At 45.7% G+C, this 18,335-nt stretch overlaps 2 protein-coding genes across 2 annotated transcripts in view; one reads left to right on the plus strand and one right to left on the minus strand.

The window, feature by feature from the left end:
* Positions 1 to 528: 528 nt before the first annotated feature.
* The window catches only part of PXMP4 (peroxisomal membrane protein 4), a 29,871-nt gene continuing 12,064 nt past the window's right edge, over positions 529 to 18,335 (minus strand). The window contains exons 3-5 of the mRNA XM_007522675.3: positions 9,052 to 9,250; positions 3,448 to 6,251; positions 529 to 3,106 (exon numbers count right to left, since the gene is read on the minus strand). Coding sequence (XP_007522737.1) covers positions 5,988 to 6,251; positions 9,052 to 9,250 — 463 coding nt within the window. The 3' untranslated portion in view covers positions 529 to 3,106; positions 3,448 to 5,987. The remainder of the gene's footprint in view (positions 3,107 to 3,447; positions 6,252 to 9,051; positions 9,251 to 18,335) is intronic.
* Positions 16,280 to 17,439, plus strand: LOC132537698 (FK506-binding protein-like). Its single transcript, XM_060188618.1, has one exon. The coding sequence runs from the start codon at positions 16,375 to 16,377 to the stop codon at positions 17,422 to 17,424; it is 1,050 nt and encodes a 349-aa protein (XP_060044601.1). The 5' UTR covers positions 16,280 to 16,374; the 3' UTR covers positions 17,425 to 17,439.

Here is an 18,335-nt window from a genome sequence, read left to right on the forward strand (position 1 = left end):
TTGTTTTATTGTTGTAGTAGTTGTTGATGATGTCGTCATTGTTGGATAGGACAGAGAGAAATGGAGAGAGGAGGGGAAGACAGAGAGGGGGAAAGAAAGATAGACACCTGCAGACCTGCTTCACCACCTATGAAGCGACTCCCCTGCAGGTGGGGAGCCAGGGGCTTGAACTGGGATCCTTACATTGGTCCTTGTGCTTGGCGCCACCTGTGCTTAACCCACTGAGCTACCGCCTGACTCCCTGGATTACTGATTAATAAAGACTATTTTTTAAATGTTTTATTTTATTTTCTTTCCTTTTTGTTGCCCTTGTTTTTATTGTTGTTGATGTCATCGTTGTTGGATAGGACAGAGAGAAATGAAGAGAGGAGGAGTAGACAGAGGGGGGAGAGAAAGATAGATACCTGCAGACCTGCTTCACCGCCTTCGAAGCGAACCCCTTGCAGGTGGGGAACTGGGGTCTTGAACCGGGATCCTTAGGCTGGTCCTTGCGCTTTGTGCCACGTGTGCTTAACCCACTGTGCTACCGCCTGACTCCCTTAATAAAGACTATTATCTATAATATTCTTGCATGTCCGAAACTTCATAGAAATAAGGTAGGAGGTACTTCAAAAATATTGGTCAGATTACTGTACTGATCACTGGAGTTAGTGTTTATGAAGTGCCTACTGTGTGCCAGGTCCCTCTGCAAGCCCTCTTTCTGGGCCTTTGGGAAGGGAGGCAGAACTGGACTCCTCCCAGCTCTGTTAGAAGCCAGAGAGCTGCTCCTCAGCAAGGACCACAATGCCTTCCTCCCCGGAGTGAGCAGTTGGAGGCACCAGATGCTCTGGCAGGATTCAGGGAGATGCCATCTGTGAGGGAAGCCTATTCTTAGAGAGCAGAGACTGTCAGCGGTGCAGCAGGCCAACCCCCAGTACCCGTGGGGGGCATCGGTAGAACAGGCAGCCAAGCCTTTACCTTCAGCTAGGGGGCAGGACAGGCTAAGGGCAGGGGGTTCTCGGTTCCAATAACCCTATTTCCCTTTACTTTTTGGTGGTGTATTAATAACAGCAAACATCAGGACTATGTGTCAGCTCACCTAGTAGAGCACATATGCTACCATGCACAAGGACCCAAGTTCAAGCTCCCAGTCCTCACCTTCAGGGGCAAAGCTTCACAAGCAGTCAAGCAGTGCTGCAATGCTGCAGTACTGGAGGGAGATGCCTCCATTTCCCTCTCTCTGTCCTTCACCCTCTAAAATGAAAAAAAAAAAAAAAAAGGCAGGTGGGAATGGTGAGCCCCAACAATAATGCAGGTGGCAAAAATAAAATAAGTAAAATAAATAAATAAAATAAGTAATAACCACAAATAGTTGTTAAGTGCTTACTTTATATTCAACACATCATTTCATCCTCCAGATGACCCTATGAGGTGTGTGATGTTACAATACATGCTTTTACAGGTAAGAAAACAAGAGGCACTGAATGGCTAAATTGACTGCCAAGAAAACTGGGCGAAGCCCACAGAACTCAGGCTGCAAAGCCCACTTCTCTCGCCACCATGTGACACTGCCTGTCACCCTGCTGTGCTGACATTAACTGTAGTGTGGGTTTCCCCATAGCAGAACCCAAGACAACAGCTTGAGTGCATGTGGTCTATATGGAAGTGGTCCCAGGAAACCCTGGCTAAGGATGGGAGATAGGGATGCAAAGACAAGGAGCAAATGGCCACTGTGCACAGCCAGTTCTGTGGGGTGCCGAGCTGGTTGGATCTCTGTGCCTTAGAGTCACCCACTCAGTGATAAGGGGGAGTGATCATCAGTCAGTGGTCCAGCACTGCAGGCCAGCTGTGGGTGGCGAGAACCCTCGGGCAGAAAGACACAGGGGTGAGAGCCAGAAAAGTTGACAGTGTCCACTGAAAAGTTAAAGAGGATATGATGGACACCCCCGAGTCTGCCATAACAACTGCTTGCCAGGGCTGGCAAGACAGCTCACCGGGGAGGGTGCCTGGCTTGGCAAACATGCAACACTGATACACATCGGTCCCCTACTGCACTGGTGGAAGCTTCGGGCTATGCTACTGTCTTCTCTCTCCTGTCTATCTCTGTCTCTCTCTATCTGGGGGGAAAATAAGTCAACCCAGAGCGTGAAATCCCAACAATGACAAGAACCAGCTGCTTGCTGAAGGTCACTCTCCCACCCTCCCCCACCCACAACCTTGAGCTTTCATTCAGCCTCTTGAAAGTAAATTAAGATAATTTCCTCCAAACTGGCAGTATAACATGGCTGAGAACATTGCTGCTAGGATTAAACACAACTCCACGTCAGTGACCTAACAGTTCTGCGACTCCACTTATTTGTCTTAGGGGGAAATGGCTAGCCCCATATCACTCCCTACAACTTTTAAAAATTTAGATATTTATTTATGAGAGAGAACCAGAGAGCAACATGCTGGTACATACAATGTTGGGGATCAAACTCATACCACCAGCAGCAGCCTATATAGGAACCTGTAAGAAACAGACTCACAGTAAAACCCCCGCAACTCCACTGAATCAGGATGTGTTTTTTCTTTTTATTATTATTATCTTTATTTATTGGATAGAGACAGTCAGAAATCAAGAGATAAGGGGGTGATAGAGAAGGAGAGAGACACCTACAGTCCTGCTTCACCACTTGCAAAGCTTTCCCCTGCAGGTGGAGGCTGGGACCTTGAACCTAGGTCCTTGTACATTGTAACATGTGTACTCAACCAGGTGTGCCACCACCTGACTGCCCTTTTTTTCTTTAACAAAATCTCCAGCAAACTCAACTGCATCCTTCTAGTTACTTCTAAAATATAAAGAGGGACTGAAATATTCCTTTGAGACCAAGAGTCTCAAGTTGGTGGGCCATGAACCAAATGTTCCCAGAGACCAGTTTGATTCATCCAGTATGGTGTCTCAAGAAAAAATAAAGAGCTTAGGGGCCAGATGGTGGTGCACCTGATTAAGCATAGACTTTGTAGTGCACAAGGACCTGGGTTCAAGCCCTTGGTCCCCACCTGCAGGGGGAAATCCTCATGAGTGGTGAAGTTGTGCTGCAAGTGTCTCTGTTTATTTCTCTCTCAACCTCCCTCTCCTTTCTCACTTTCTCTCTGTATCTATTCAATACTAAATTAATTAATTAAAAAAATAAGATTAGGGTGGGCAAAATGGCTCACTTGGTGGTACACTGCATTGCCATGTATAAAACCCAGGCTCAGGTCTGGTCCCCACCACAATGAAGGAAGCTTAGCTTCTGTGCTATTGTTTCTTTTCCTTTCTCTGCCTCTCTATTTTGCTCTTTGTACATGAAAGTCAGCCTAGAGTGGTAAAACACCAGAGATGATGGGGAAAAAAAAAACAAGGAAGAAAAAAAAATTTAAGACGCTGGTATACAAGTGTCCCGTTAACCTCATTCTCATCATTGTCTACTACACAGCACACACAGCACTTCATCATTGGTCCTATATGTGTTTGTAGGCATCAAAGGTGTTTTTTGTTTGGTTGTTTTAATGCTACTAGGGTATTTAATGCTGGGGCTCTGTAACTGCACAATCCCACTACTCATAGCAGACTTTTTCTTTTCTTTTCTTTCTTTCTTTATATTTTATTTTCCCTTTTGTTGCCCTTGTCTTTTTTTTTTTAATTGTTGTTGTAGTTATTGCTGTTGTTACTGATGTCGTCGTTGTTAGATAGAACAGAGAGAAACGGAGAGAGGAGGGGAAGACAGAGAGGGGGAGAGAAAGACAGACACCTGCAGACCTGCTTCACCGCCTGTGAAGCGACTCCCCTGCAGGTGGGGAGCCGGGGCTCGAACCGGGATCCTTATGTAGGTCCTTGCATTTGCGCCACCTGTGCTTAACCAACTGCGCTACCAACCGACTCCCGCAGAGAGACTTTCATGCCTGAGTTACCAAAGGTCCCAGGTTCAACACCCAGCACCACTAGATGCTGGAGTTTATCAGAGCTCCGGTAAATAAGAGAGCAAGAGACAGAGAGGGAAAGAGAAATACACAGAGAAAAGGAGGGACACCACGACTGTGCTCCCACATGATGGCTGGGGGCTCAAACTCAGATCCTCTTGGTGAAGTGTGTGCTCTACTGGGGGAGCCATTTCCCAGCCCACAGACATCTGAATTTGCAGTCCACCTCTGGACTGATGTTATATTGCTAACATTTACATGGCACTGTTCAGTTTTCTTTCTCTCTCTCTCTCTCTCTCTTTCTTTCCTTCTTTCTTTCTTCCTTTCTTTCTTTTTTATTTTTTGCCTCCAGGGTTATTGCTGGGGCTCAGTGTCTGCACCACTAACCCACTGCTCCTGCAGGCTATTTTTTTCCTTTGGTTATTATTGTTGTTACTGATGTCATTGTTGTTGGATAGGACAGAGAGAAATGGAGAGAGGAGGGGAAGATGGGGGGTAAAGATAGACAATTGCAGACCTGCTTCATTTCCCATGAAGCCACCCCCCCCTGCAGGTGGGGAGCCAGGGGCTCAAACCAGGATCCTTACTCCAGTCTTTGCGCTTCCTGACGTGTGCACTTAACCTATGGCAGTATCACCCAACCCCCACTGCTTAATTTTCTAAAGTTAAAGCAAGGCACTGAAATATATGTATTTAGAGACCTAAGGAATCTGGATTCAAACCCTAATTTAGTTATATATGAGCTGTATTATCTTGGGCAAGTTTCTTCCCTTCTCTGACCTCAGTTTCCATGTCTGTGAAGTGGGGATCAACATACTTACCTGCAAAGTCACTGAATGGATTAAAAGCAACCTGTGCAAAGCATCCAGGAGGAAGAAGGCACTTTCTGAGGAAGTAAATAAGTAGCAGCAACAGCAGTTACCCAAGTCCAGGCCAGACACCGGGTATTATTGTGATTAGCCTTATTTTAGAAGAAACTGAGGCTCTGAGAGCTTCAGAATCTTTCCCATGGTCAGAGTGGTAGAAAGGGAAATTAAGGGGTAGGGCTAGATAGCATAATAGTTATGCAGAGACTCTCATATCTGAGGTTCCAAAGTCCCAGGTTCAATCCTCCACAACACCATAAACCACAGCAGAGCAGTGCTCTGGTAAAAAAAAAAAGGGGGGGGGGGTTAATCGCACATCTCTGGCCATATGCCTGCACTGTCTGCTAGAATTCTCTGACGAGAGGAGTGCTCTGTACCAATGCTGACCAATGTGGGAGTGGCTTGTCACACGTTGCCGCTGACCTCTGACAACATGGCTGGTCCATGGAGATCTTGTGCAAGTATCAAACATGTACTTGACTTTGAAGACTTAGTGTAATATAAAAAAAAAAGAAAAAAAGAAGTGAGCTATATCACTAGTCTCTCCATTAACTACATGTTGAGATGGCAATGCTTTAAAAATCCTGAGTTAAAATATGTAATTAAGCCTAACCTCGCCTGTCTCTTCCCACTGTAAAAAAAGAAAAAATGTGGCTACTTGAAAAATGTCTGGGATCTATGTTTCTCACTCGGTGTTCCTCTTGGACAGCGGAGCACTATGGCTTTGCCAGTAGGGAAACACCCAGACAAGGAACTTATTTTGTTTTAAAAAACTGTTCACAGCCCGGGGCCACAGGCAAGGAGCCCTCTGTCATACAGGCACAGCTGAAGGACATACCCACCAGAAAGAGACTTGGGGCTCTCCTCTGAGCTCGGTGGCCCTTGAGCCCCAGGGAAGTGTGGCTTTCCCTGGTCCCATAGAAGTTGGGGGGTACAGTGGGGATCTGGCCCCTCCAGCCTAGCCTGATTCAGCTGTTTGCTCCACCATTTAAGAGGACCTGTGGGGGTTTGAAAATCAGTGTATTTTACTTCAGCAAATGGAAACCTGCAATAATGAAAATGAGACCCATGTTCTTGAGAGGGTGGGATCCTCTGTGAAGATGGCAGATATGCAACAGATGTTCAGCCACTGGCTGGACTTGGCTTTGAGTCAACTCGGTGGGGAGCATAGAGGTCCCTTTAGCACCCTGGAGTGCATTACTGAGAAGGAGGACTCTTGTTGTAGAGGAGGAAGTCTGAGACGTCATGCCACACATTGCTGTCCTTGTACAGGTAGGTCATGGAGGACTGCAGCGAGGGCTGCAGCGTGTGCTGGTGGTACTCAAACAGCCACATCACCAGCCCCCACACCAGCCCGGTGAACCAGGGGAACGGGTCACATCTGGGCTCGGGGAGGTAGCCCTTCTCCACGCCCAGGCGGCACAGGGCAAACAGGACACGTGAAGTCAGGTACATGCTGATCTGCAGGGAGGCAATGACAGGCCTTAGCAGGCAGACCTGGCCACCAGGACCTTAACCCACACCCCTCTGTGCAGCCACAACCACTGTGCAGATTGACTCCGGTGGGGGGGGGGGGGGAGGCTGGGCACAGCTGGCATTTTGCCTGCAGGAAGAGGGGTCTCGGGCATGTGTGACTTCCCCACACCCCACAGTTTTTCATTAAGGTAAAGAAAGAGAGAGACAGAGAGAGAGAGAGACAGGGACTGGACTGTGGCACACCTGGTAGAGCATAGCTGTTACAATGCACAAGGACCCTGGTTCAAGTCTCCAGTCCTCACCTGCAGGGTGAAGCTTCACAAGTAGTGAAGCAGTGCTGCAAGTGTCTCTCTCCCTCTCTATAACCCCATCCCCTCTTGATTTCTCTTTCATACCAAGAAATAAATATTTAAAAGAGAGAGAGAGAGAGAGATACATCAGAGCACTGAAGCTTCCCAGTGCAGTAAGACTCCCATGTGGTGTGCCAGGGTTCAAAACTGTGTGGTGTAAAAGGCAAATGAGGCACCATTCCAAGGTGAGCTTTCTTGTCACTCCCTACAGAATTATAATCCAGAAGAAGGTGTAAATTAGAGATTAAGAGGAAATCGTTATTATTGTTATTTTTCAACTTTTTTTTTTTTGCCTCCAGTACTAGGATCCATGGCTCCTGGCAGCCATCTTTTCCCATTATTGCTGTTGCTATTACTGTCACTGGACAGAACACAGAAAAATTGAGAGAGGAGAGGAAGACAGAGAGGGAGAGAGAAAGACAGACATCCGCAGACATGTTTCACCAAACTGATTGTGAAGTGACCCCCCTGCAGGTGGGGAGCCAAGGGCTCGAACCGGGATCCTTGTGCTGGTTCCTGCACTTTGTACTGTATGTGCTTAACCCAGTGCACTACTGCCTAGCCCCCAAATTATTATTTAAAAAAATTTGTATTTATTTATTGGATAGAGACAGAGAGAAGTTGAAAGGGAAGCAGGAGAAGGAGAAAGAGAAATACCTGCAGCCCTGCTTCAACACTCCTGAAGCTTCCCTACTACAGATGGGGACCAGGGGCTTGAACTCAGGTCATTGCTCATGGTAATGCATTCCACCAGATTTTACTTTAATTAATTATTATTATTATTAACCAGAGCACTGCTCAGCTCTGGTTTATGGTGGTGCAGGAGACTGAACCTGGAACTTTAGAGCCTCAGGCATTAAGGTCCCTTTGCATAATTACAATGCTATCTCTCTCACCCCAAGTTAATCTCTTAAATTAGAGATTAAGGGGAGTTGGGTGGTAGCGAAACGGGTTAAGCGCAGGTGGCGCAAAGCGCAAGGACCATAAGGATCCTGGTTCGAGCCCCTGTCTCCCCACCTGCAGGGGAGTTGCTACATAGGTGGTGAAACAGGTCTATAGGTGTCTATCTTTCTCTCCCCCTCTCTGCCTTCCCCTCCTCTCTCCATTTCTCTCTGTCCTATCCAACAACTATGACATCAATAACAACAACAACTACAACAATAAAACAAGGCAACAAAAGGGAATAAATATTAAAAAATTAAAATTAGAGATTAAGAAGAAATTCTTTAAGTGCAATGTTTTGTTTTATAAAAATCTTATTTCTGTGTCATTATTCTTTTCACATGCCTCTTTCCCCTTCTATTTATATAAAAGAAAAAGAGATAAAGCCAGAGCATCATTCTGGCATATGTGACACTGGATATCAAACCTGAGACCTCAAGTTTGAAAGTCCAGCACTCAAGCCACTGTACAGTCACTTCCCATTTATTTATTTATTTATTTAAATATTTATTTATTCCCCTTTTTTTACCCTTGTTTTATTGTTGTAGTTATTGTTGTTGTTATTGATGTCATCGTCGTTGGATAGGACAGAGAGAAATGGAGAGAGGAGGGGAAGGCAGAGAGGAGGAGAGAAAGACAGACACCTGCAGACCTGCTTCACCGCCTGTGAAGTGACTCCCCTGCAGGTGGGGAACCGGGGGGCTGAAACCGGGATCCTTACGCCGGTCCTTGCGCTTTTTGCCACATGCGCTTAACCCGCTGTGCTACCGCCCGACTCCCGCCATTTATTTTTTAAACAAATGCAATGCCAGGAAATGAACTTAAGGACTACCACATACATAATACCACTGAGTGGTCTTCCATGCCCAACTTTTCAATGTTTAATCTTAGAAACATCCATGGAGCTCCCATGTGGTACCAGGGCTGATCCTCAGGCCTCATATTATGATAAAAATCATCATCTGCTAAGTGAGGTAAACCCTGGAACCTCACATTATTTCTTTTATTTTCTTTCTTTCTAATTTATGGAGAGTCAGAGGGAGAGAGAGAGAGAATGAGAGAACATGTGTATGAGAGTGAAAGAGAGACCAAAGTGTTGTTCTGCCATCTCATGAAATCCTGGGGCTCGAGTGTCCCCCATGCAAGCATGCATTCTAGTGCTGAGGCACCTCCCCAGTCTCTTTTTTCACACCCCACAGCACAGTATTGCTGTTTCTCTGTTTAAATCACTGTCTCAGACAGCAGCGTGCATAGACTTGGGAATGGTGGGTAGAATTTCAGCAAACTGCTTGGTTCACAGATGGAAGAGCTAAGGGCAAGGGATCTTCCCAGGGCCACCAGGGACTGATGAGTCAGGCCGCTGAACAAGAGTGGAAGCCAAGGGTTTATTTTCTTTGATTCCTCCCCCCACACACACACCTAGTTCTACACTTGAAGCAGAACACATCCAGTCCTTGCCCCAGCATTCCAAAACCCAGGTGGAGAAGCTTTACCTGGCTATTGATGGCATTGTTGTCTCTAAACACCAGGTAGCTCCCGATGACAGCAGCCAGGAATGAATGGGCCTGGTAGGTTTCACCCTGCACATGGGACTGCAGGGCACAGAGCCCCTTGTAGATGAACACGAAGCAGGCCAGGTTCCGGGAATGGGTGTATGTGGCCTGTAGTATGGCCTGCAGCTTCTTCCTAAGGCTACATAAACACAGTGAGCTTGTGAGCAGGAGCCCAACAGCTCAGGGAAAACATCATGCTGAGGACATCATTCTGGGCAGGTAGCACGGGGCCAGTGGGGACATATGGCCAAGCTTATTCAAACTTGTGCTTTACTCTCCTGGGGGGTGCTCCCCCAGTTGATTCAGGCCTTGACTTCATGCCATTTCTTCAGAGAGGATTTCCAAACCACTTGATGTAAGAGAATGCCATCACAACTCTCCCTTTCCCCATTTACCCCTCATAGCTCTTGTCGTCTCCTGACATGTATATGCTCATCTGTGTTCCCCTTCACCCCAGGCCCACGTCAGTGGAAGCTGCTGGACAGTGGTGTTTATATCTGGCTTGTCCAGCCTCAGGAGCCAGAGCAGGGCATGGCTCATAGTAGGTGTTCAATAGGTGTTTATTTTTTATTTTTCTTCTTCTTTTTTCTTTTTTCTTTTTTGTTTTTTGTCTCCACTGTTATCGCTGGGGCTCATGCCTGCACCATGAATCCACTGCTCCTAGAGGCTATTTTTTCCCCTTTTGTTGCCCTTGTTGTTTTATCACTGTTGTGGTTATTATTGTTGTTGTTGTTATTGATGTCATTGTTGTTGGATAGAACAGAGAGAAATGGAGAGAGGAGGGGAAGAAAGGAGGAGAGAAAGGTAGATGCCTGCAGACCTGCTTCACTGCTTGTGAAAAATTCTCCTTCAGGTGGGGAGCCGGAGGCTCGTACCGGGATCCTCAAGTCGGCCCTTGCACATTGAACCATGTGCGCTTAACCCACTGTGCTACCACCCAACCCCGTTCTTTCTTTTTAATTTATATCTTATTTAGTTTGTTTTGAGTGAAAGAAATATAAAGATACAGAGAGAAATATTGAGACTAGAGCACTACTCAGCTCTGGGTTATGCTGGTGCTGGGGATTGAACCTGGGACCATTTCCCCAGCCCTATTTCATCTTTTTAAAATTGAGAGGAAGGGGGAGATAGAGAGGGAGAGAGGCAGAGAGGAACCTGCAGCATTGCTTCACCACTTGTGAAGCTTTCTCCCTGCAGGTGGGGACTGGGGGTTTGAACCCAGGTCCTTGCGCATTGTAACATGTGTGCTTAACCAGGTGTACCACTGCCTCTATCTCTATCTCTCAATAAATAAAATAAGTCTTAAAGAGAAAAGACAGGGGAAAACTTCATGAGCGGTGAAGCAGGGCTGCAGGTTTCTCTCTGTATTTCTCCCTCTCTGTCTCCACCTCCCCTCTCAATTTCTGTCTCTAGTCATTAATAAATAAATAAATAAATAAATAAATAAATAAATAAATAAAATTAAAAAGAGAGAGAGAAAAGCCAGGGAACCACTTTGGGACAGAACCAAGAGCCACAAGCATACAAGTCCTGTGCTCTACCAGCTGAGCTACTTCCCCAGCTTGCAATAAATGTATTTTTAGAGTGGACATGTGAAGAAATGAGTGGCTGTGTACTATGTGTCAAATCTAAGGACATATTTCTGAGGGGGACAAAAACAGATCTGTTTACTGTCACCATGGGATTTATGATCTCACAGAAGAGGGAAATATATAATAATTACAAAACAATGGGCTAGTGGCTGGGAGATAGCTCAGGAGGTAGAGTGCACACCTCTCCATGTGCAAGGATCCAGCCAGCACATGGGAGCAGCCACACAGGGAAAACCTCACAAACGGTGGAGCAGTGCTATAGAGTCTCTTCTATCTCCCTCTACTTGTCTCTCACACTCTTTTTTAAAAATTCATTTTATTTTATTTCTTTTAATTAATTTATTTTCCCTTTTTGTTGCCCTTGTTGTTTTTCATTGTTCTTGTAGTTATTATTGTTGTTGTTGTTGATGTTGTTGTTGTTGTTGGATAGGAGAGAGAAAAATGGAGAGAGATGGAGAAGACAGAGAGGGGGAGAGAAAGACAGACACCTGCAGACCTGCTTCACCGCCAGTGAAGCAACTCCCCTGCAGGTGGGGAGCCAGGGGCTGGAACCAGGATCCTTACACCGGTCATTGCGCTTTGAGCCACGTGCGCTGAACCCGCTGCGCTATCGCCCGACTCCCTTACACTCTCTTAAGAAACAGAAAAGAGGGCTGGGGAGACAGCATAATGGTTCTGCAAAAGACTTTCATGCCTGAGGCTCAGAGGTCTCGCTTGAATTCCCAGCCCCACCATAAGTCAGAGCTGAGCAGTCTCCCTTTTTACCTTTCTCTCTGTATCTCTCATTAAGATAAAATAAATAAAATGTATAAAAAAGGAAGAAGAAAAAGAGTCCTGTTCCCCACCCCTCCCCTCCCTGAGGAGGTGGAATCATGCAGACACAGAGCCCCAGTAATAACCCTGGTGGCGAAACAAAAACTAGAGCCAAGCAGTGACCTTGACAAGGGATGACCCTGGGTTGGGGGAGATGAGGTGCCAAAAAGGTCCAATGAAGAGAGCAGTGGCAGCCTGGGCCGAGGAACCTGCACATGCAAAGGGCCTGCACAGGGACAGAGAGTACAGTGTGAAGGCACAAGGAGAACCTGTCAGGGCCTGCGCAGAGGCCCATGGGGCCAAGGCTGTGGGAAGGCAGCAGGGCCATGCTCCAGTCTGATTTTATCTTATTTATTTACTATTGGATAGAGGTAGAAAGTAAGTGAGAGGAGAGAGGAGATAGAGAGATGGGGAAAGAGAGACACCTACAGAATTGCTTTACTGCTCACAAAGCTTTCCCCTGGAAGGTGGGGACTGAAGACTTGAGCCCATGCCCTTGAATGTTGTAACATGTACTCAACCAGGTGTGCCACTGCTGGACCCCTCCGGTTTGTTTTTATGTCGAGAAAAACATGAATTTTTAAAAAATTATTATTATATTTATTTATTGGATAGAGACAGGCAGAAACTGAGAGGGAAGGGGGAGATAGAGAGGGAGAGAGACAGAGAGACACCTGCAGCACTGCTTCACCACTTGTGAAGCTTTCCCCCTGCATGTAGGGACTGGGGGCTTGAACCCGGGTCCTTGTGCATTGTAACATGTGTGCTCAACCAGGTGTGCCACTGCCCGGCCCCAGGACATGAATTTTTAAGTAGGTGAAGTGATTTGATTTCTCGTTTACAAAGCTCTGGGAAGAATACAGCAGAGGAGCAGCATGTACTCTGGAGGACCAGCTCAGAGCTGGTGATGCTAGGTGTTCTCATTGCAAGTGAAGTCCATGCATAGTGTCTGCTAGAACCTGTGACAGCCCGGGGCAGGGCACAGCCAGGTGTCAGCTGGTTCTCACCCCACAGGACTTCACTGTTGCCAGTCCTAAGGCAAGAAAGCTGGATTTCCCAGTTTTTAGATGTCAGCATTAATCCCGCCTTTAAAAGGGATACAGCTTGTCCTGTAGATCACATGTCTATTCATGCTCAAGGTCCTGGGTTTAAGCCCCAGCTACATGGGAACATCATGGCATGTAAGAGAGCTCTGTGGATGGTAGAACAATGCTTTGGTGTCTCTCTCTGTCTAGATATCGAAAAGTTAAAAGGAAGGAAAAAGCTAGCAGCCTATGGTAGTGTTACATGCATGTTCAAGGTCCCAGCACCATGTTTTAAAAAATGCTTTTGAGTGTGGTCCGGTAGGTGGCGCAGTGGTTAAGGCACTAGACTCTCAAGCATGAGGTCCTGAGTTCAATCCCCTGGCAGCACATGTACCAGAGTGATGTCTGGTCCTTTCTCTTTCTCTCCTCTACCTTTCTCATTAATAAATAAATAAAACAACAGAGGGGAGAGAGAATAGAATAAATGAGGTAAAAAACAGAATGAGCAAGATTAAGGACAAATTAGCGAAAACTAAGAAAGAAGTAAGAGATCTCAAAAAGTGATTAAGAGACACTGAAAACAACAACAGAGACTTATAGGATGACTTCAAAAGAAATAATATAAGAAAGAGAGGCAGGAGAAGAAAGCATTATTCAGGACATAATAGATGAGAATTTTCCTAGTCTAGACAACATAAAAGACATAAAGGTTCAAGAAGCCCAGAGGGTCCCAAACAGAATTAACCCAGACTTAAAGACACCAAGACACATCATATTTAGAATGAAAAGGAATAAGGATAAAGAAAGGATCCTGAAGGTTGCAAGAGAAAAAGCAAGAGTCACTTACAGAAGAAAACCCACAAGATTAGCATCAGATTTCTCCACACAAACACTACAGGCCAGAAGAGAATGGCAAGATATCTATCATGTGCTTAATGAGAAAGGCTTTCAACCAAGACTACTGTATCCTGCTAGACTGTCATTCAGACTAGATGGAGGCATAAAAACCTTCTCAGACAAGCAACAGTTGAAGGAATCAACTATCACCAAGCCTGCCCTGAAAGAAGTTCTGAAAGGTCTCCTATAAACAATCAGATCACCATAATCATGCCATATATCAGAACACTCTAAAAATCTACAATAATGGCATCAAAATATCTTCAATCTATATCAATAAATGTCAATGGCCTGAATTCAGCTATTAAAAGGCACAGAGTAGGAAGATGATTCAGAAAATATAATGCAACCATATGTTGTCTACAGGAATTCCACCTATCTCAGTAAGACAAACATAGACTCAAAGTGAAAGGATGGAAAAGTACCATAAAAGCCAATGGATAACCAAAAAAGGGCAGGAACAGCTATGCTCATATCTGACATGGTAGACTTTAAAATAAATAAAATTTCAAATGATAGGGATGGACATTACTTAGTGGTCAGAAGATCAATCAATCAAGAGGACTTAATGATTATCAACATCTATGTCGCTTCATAAGTGGTGAAGCAAGTCTGCAGGTGTCTTTCTCTCCCTCTTTCTGTCTTCCCCTCCTCTCTCCATTTCTCTCTGTCCTATCCAACAACAACAACAGCAATAACAACAACAATAATAACAAAAACAACTATGATACACAACAAGGGCAACAAAAGAGAAAAAATGGCCTCCAGGAGCAGTGGATTTGTAGTGCAGGTATCCAGCCCAGCAATAACTCTGGAGGCAAAAAAAAAAAAATCTATGCACCCATGCAGAGAACATCTAAACACATCAAATATCTACTGAAAGAGCTACAGCAGTATATTAACAGCAACACAGTAAAAAAGAGATTATGAGATACTGAAAACAACAGAGACACATGGGATGACTTCAAAAGAAGTAGCATGCGGGGCAGGGGAGACAGCATAATGGTTATGCAAACAGACTCTCATGCCTGAAGCTCCTCAGTCCCAGGTTCAATCCCCTGTACCACCATAAGCCTGAGCTGAGCAGTGCTCTGGTGTTTCTCTCTCTCTGCATCTCTCTCAAAAATAAAATTAATAAAAAAACTTTTTTTAAAAAAAAGAAGTAGCATGCGGGAGTCAGGCGGTAGTGCAGTGGGTTAAGTGCACGTGGCACAGAGCAAAGGACCAGTGTAAGGATCCTGGTTCAAGCCCCCAGCTCCCCACCTGCAGGGAGTCGCTTCACAGGCGGTGAAGCAGGTCTGCAGGTGTCTATCTTTCTCTCCCCCTCTCTGTCTTCCCCTCCTCTCTCCATTTCTCTCTGTCCTATCTAACAACAACATCAATAACAACAATAATAACTACAACAACAATGAAAAAACAAGAAGGGCAACAAAAGGGAAAATAAATAAATAAATCAATATTAAAAAAAAAAAGTAACATGCATTATTGGCTTGCCAGAGGCAAGAAAGAGAGGAAGGGGAAGAAAGTATTAATAGCTGAGAACTTCCCTATTCTAAACAACGTAAAGGACATAAAGGTTCAAGAAGCCCAGAGAATCCCACACAGAATTAGTTCAGACCTAAGACACCAAGACACATCATATTTAAATGAAAAGGAGTAAGGATAAAGAAAGGATTCTGAAGGCTGCAAGAGAAAAACAAAGAGTCATTTACAGAGGAAAACTTAGCAGCAGATTTCTTCACACAGACTCTATAGGCCAGAAGAAAATGGCAAGATACATATACTGAGCACTCAATGAGAACGGCTTTCAACCAAGGCTATTGTATCCTGCTAGACTGTCATTCAGACTAGATGGAGGCATAAAAACCTTCTCAGACAAGCAACAGCTGAAGGAGTCAACTATCACCAAGCCTGCCCTATAAATTCTAAAAGGTTTCCTATAGGGAGTCGGATGGTAGCATAGTGAGTTAAATGCAGGTGGCACAAAGCACAAGGACCAGCATAAGGAGCCTGGTTCAAGCCCCCAGCTCCCTATCTGCAGGGTAGTCGCTTCTTCTTCTTCTAGCATTTGCCAGGGTAGTCGCTTCATAAGCGGTAAAGCAGGTCTGCAGGTGTCTATCTTTCTCTCTCCCTCTGTCTTCCCCTCCTCTTTACATGTCTCCCTGTACTATCTAACAACGACAGCGTCAATAATAACAATAACTACAACAATGAAAAACAAGGGCAACAAAAGGGAATAAATATTTTTTTTAAAAAAGAAGTTACCAATATATGGTAACTTTGGAAAGGAAAAAAAAAAAAAAGGTTTCCTACGAACAATGAAAGAAAGAAAAAGAGAAATAAATAAACCCTGGACAGGGGAACACCATAATGGTTACACAAAAGACTCTCACGCCTGAGGTTCCCAAGTACCAGATTCAACCTCCTACACATCATAAGCCAAAGCTGAGCAGTGCTCTGGTAAAAAGAAAAGAAGGAGGAGGAAGAGGGGGAAAAGGGGAGGGGGAAGAGACAAAAAATGATTCCTTGGGGACCAGGATACAGTTCACAATACACACTTTAGGATATAGGATGACCCAGGTTCAAATCCCCAGGCACTACATGGCATCACTATGTAAAGGGAAAGTTTCACGAGTGGTGGAACAGTGGTGTGGTGTCTCCTCCTTCTGTGTTTCTCCCTGATATAAAAAATAAGCAAATAGAGAGTCTACTGGAACCAGTGGAAAAGACCCAAGTGAGGTCCTATAGGAAAGCAAGAAATAAACAGAGGGAGAACTCCCAGAGTTGGTATTGGTTTCCAAAATGAAAATAATAGCAAGGTAGGAGAAGTATGACAAACGCTGTCTCCCGTGTTAGCTGACATAGGAGCTCCCCAGGTGCTGACCTGAACCTTGCCCACCCCTGGTTCTTTTCGGTGGAAGTGATCAGGCAGCCTAATGGAGACGTCTCCTGCCAATCCAGTGGAAGAAAGAAACACCGCTCAACCGCAGCAGCAATGGGAAAAGAACCCCCAGGAGAAACTTGATTTAACTACTCAGACTAGGCAGCAGCCCCAAGACCTTTCTACTGAAATTCTAGAGCCAACAGTGAGCTCAGATCCAGCCAGCCAAGCTCTGGAGACTTCTCAAGGGACCAAAAACCTGGTCCTTGGGCTTGAAGGAGACTCAGATGAGTCTCATGGATCATCCAGTGAGATGTTAGAGCCCCCTCCAGCTTCTGATCTCTGGCCCTGTCCCGATGGGAGCTTTGTCAAGAAGATCTTAGTCCGTGGCCATGGTTTGGATAAACCCAAATTGGGCTCCCTCTGCCGGGTACTAGCTTCTGGGCTTCCCATTGAATCAGGGGTGACAGGCGACTGCACAGAACTAACTGTGGGGATAGGCCCATGGAGGGATGATACGTGGGGGGAACTCATAGAAAAATGCTTGGAGACCATGTGTCAAGGCGAGGAGGCAGAGCTCCAGCTGCCGGGGCCTTCCAGACCTCCTGTCAGGCTCACACTGGCCTCCTTCACTCCAGGACGGGATTCCTGGGAGTTGGAGGCCAGCGAGAAGGAGGCCCTAGCTAAGGAAGAACATGCAAGAGGCACAGAATTATTTCGAGCTGGGAACCCTGAAAGGGCCGCTCGATGCTATGGACGAGCTCTTCGACTACTGCTAACTTTACCCCCACCTGGCTCCCCAGAAAGAACTGTCCTTCGGGCCAACTTGGCCGCCTGTCAGTTACTGCTAGGACTGCCCCATTTGGCAGCCCAGAACTGTGACCGGGTGTTGGAGCAGGAACCTGAACATTTAAAGGCCTTGTACCGAAGGGGGGTTGCCCAGGCTGCCCTTGGGAACCTGGACAAAGCAACTGCTGACTTCAAGAAGGTGCTGGCACTAGATCCAAAAAACCGGGCTGCCCAGGAGGAGCTGGGGAAGGTCATCATTCAGGGGAAGAAACAGGATGCTAGACTGACCCAGGGGCTACGCAAAATGTTTGGCTGATTAAAAGTTAAACTCTAAAAGAGGCAGGAGCCTGTGACTTGTGATCCATATTGTGAAAATGAAGGGGGTAGGGTGGGACAAAGAGGGTGCTGGCACATAGGGTTCCAAGAGAGGTTTACAACCCATACTCTATTCCTAGCTTTTAGGGAAAGTAACCTATGGTGTGTGTGTGTGTATGTTTTTAAACTCAGCTCTGGTGTATGGCAGTGCTGGGGACTGAACCTGGGACCTTAGATCCTCAGGCATGAAAGTCCTTTTGCATAACCATTATGCTATCTCCCTCCCCCCCCCTCCCTTTCTCTCTTTCTTTTTACCAACCACATATAACTTTATGGCCACACGTGCAGTACTGTGTGAGGGACTTATCTTTGAAGAAATCTAGAAGCTGCCCAAACCTTTCACTTCAGGATCGGTTTGGGAAGGGGTGGGTAGTGGCACACCCAGTAGATTGCTCACATTACTATGTGCAAAGACCTGGGTTCAAGCCCTAGACCAACACCTGCAGGAAGGGGGAGTTTAAGCAACGCTGCGAGTGTCTCACCTTATCTGCCTCCTCTCAGTTTCCAAGTTTCTATCCAAAATAGGAAAGGAAAAAATGGGGCTGGGGAGACAGTATAATGGTCCTGCAAAAGACTTTCATACCTGAGGCTGAGGTCCTTGGTTCAATCCCTAGGACTACTATAAGCCAGAGCTGAGCAGTGCTCTGGTTTCTTTTATCTCTCTTTCACTAAAAAAATAAAATATTTTTAAAAGAAATAAAAAATGGTCTCCAGGAACTGTGGATTCGTCGTGCAGGCACCGAGCTCCAGTGATAAAAAAAAAAAAAAAAAAAATAGCAAGGTAGAAGAGCAAAGGGCATTCTTAGCGGGGACTGATGAGCAGACATGTGGCAGAGGAGTCACATGGGGTAT

Source organism: Erinaceus europaeus, chromosome 1, assembly GCF_950295315.1.
Source record: "Erinaceus europaeus chromosome 1, mEriEur2.1, whole genome shotgun sequence".
Classification (NCBI taxonomy): Eukaryota; Metazoa; Chordata; class Mammalia; order Eulipotyphla; family Erinaceidae; genus Erinaceus; species Erinaceus europaeus.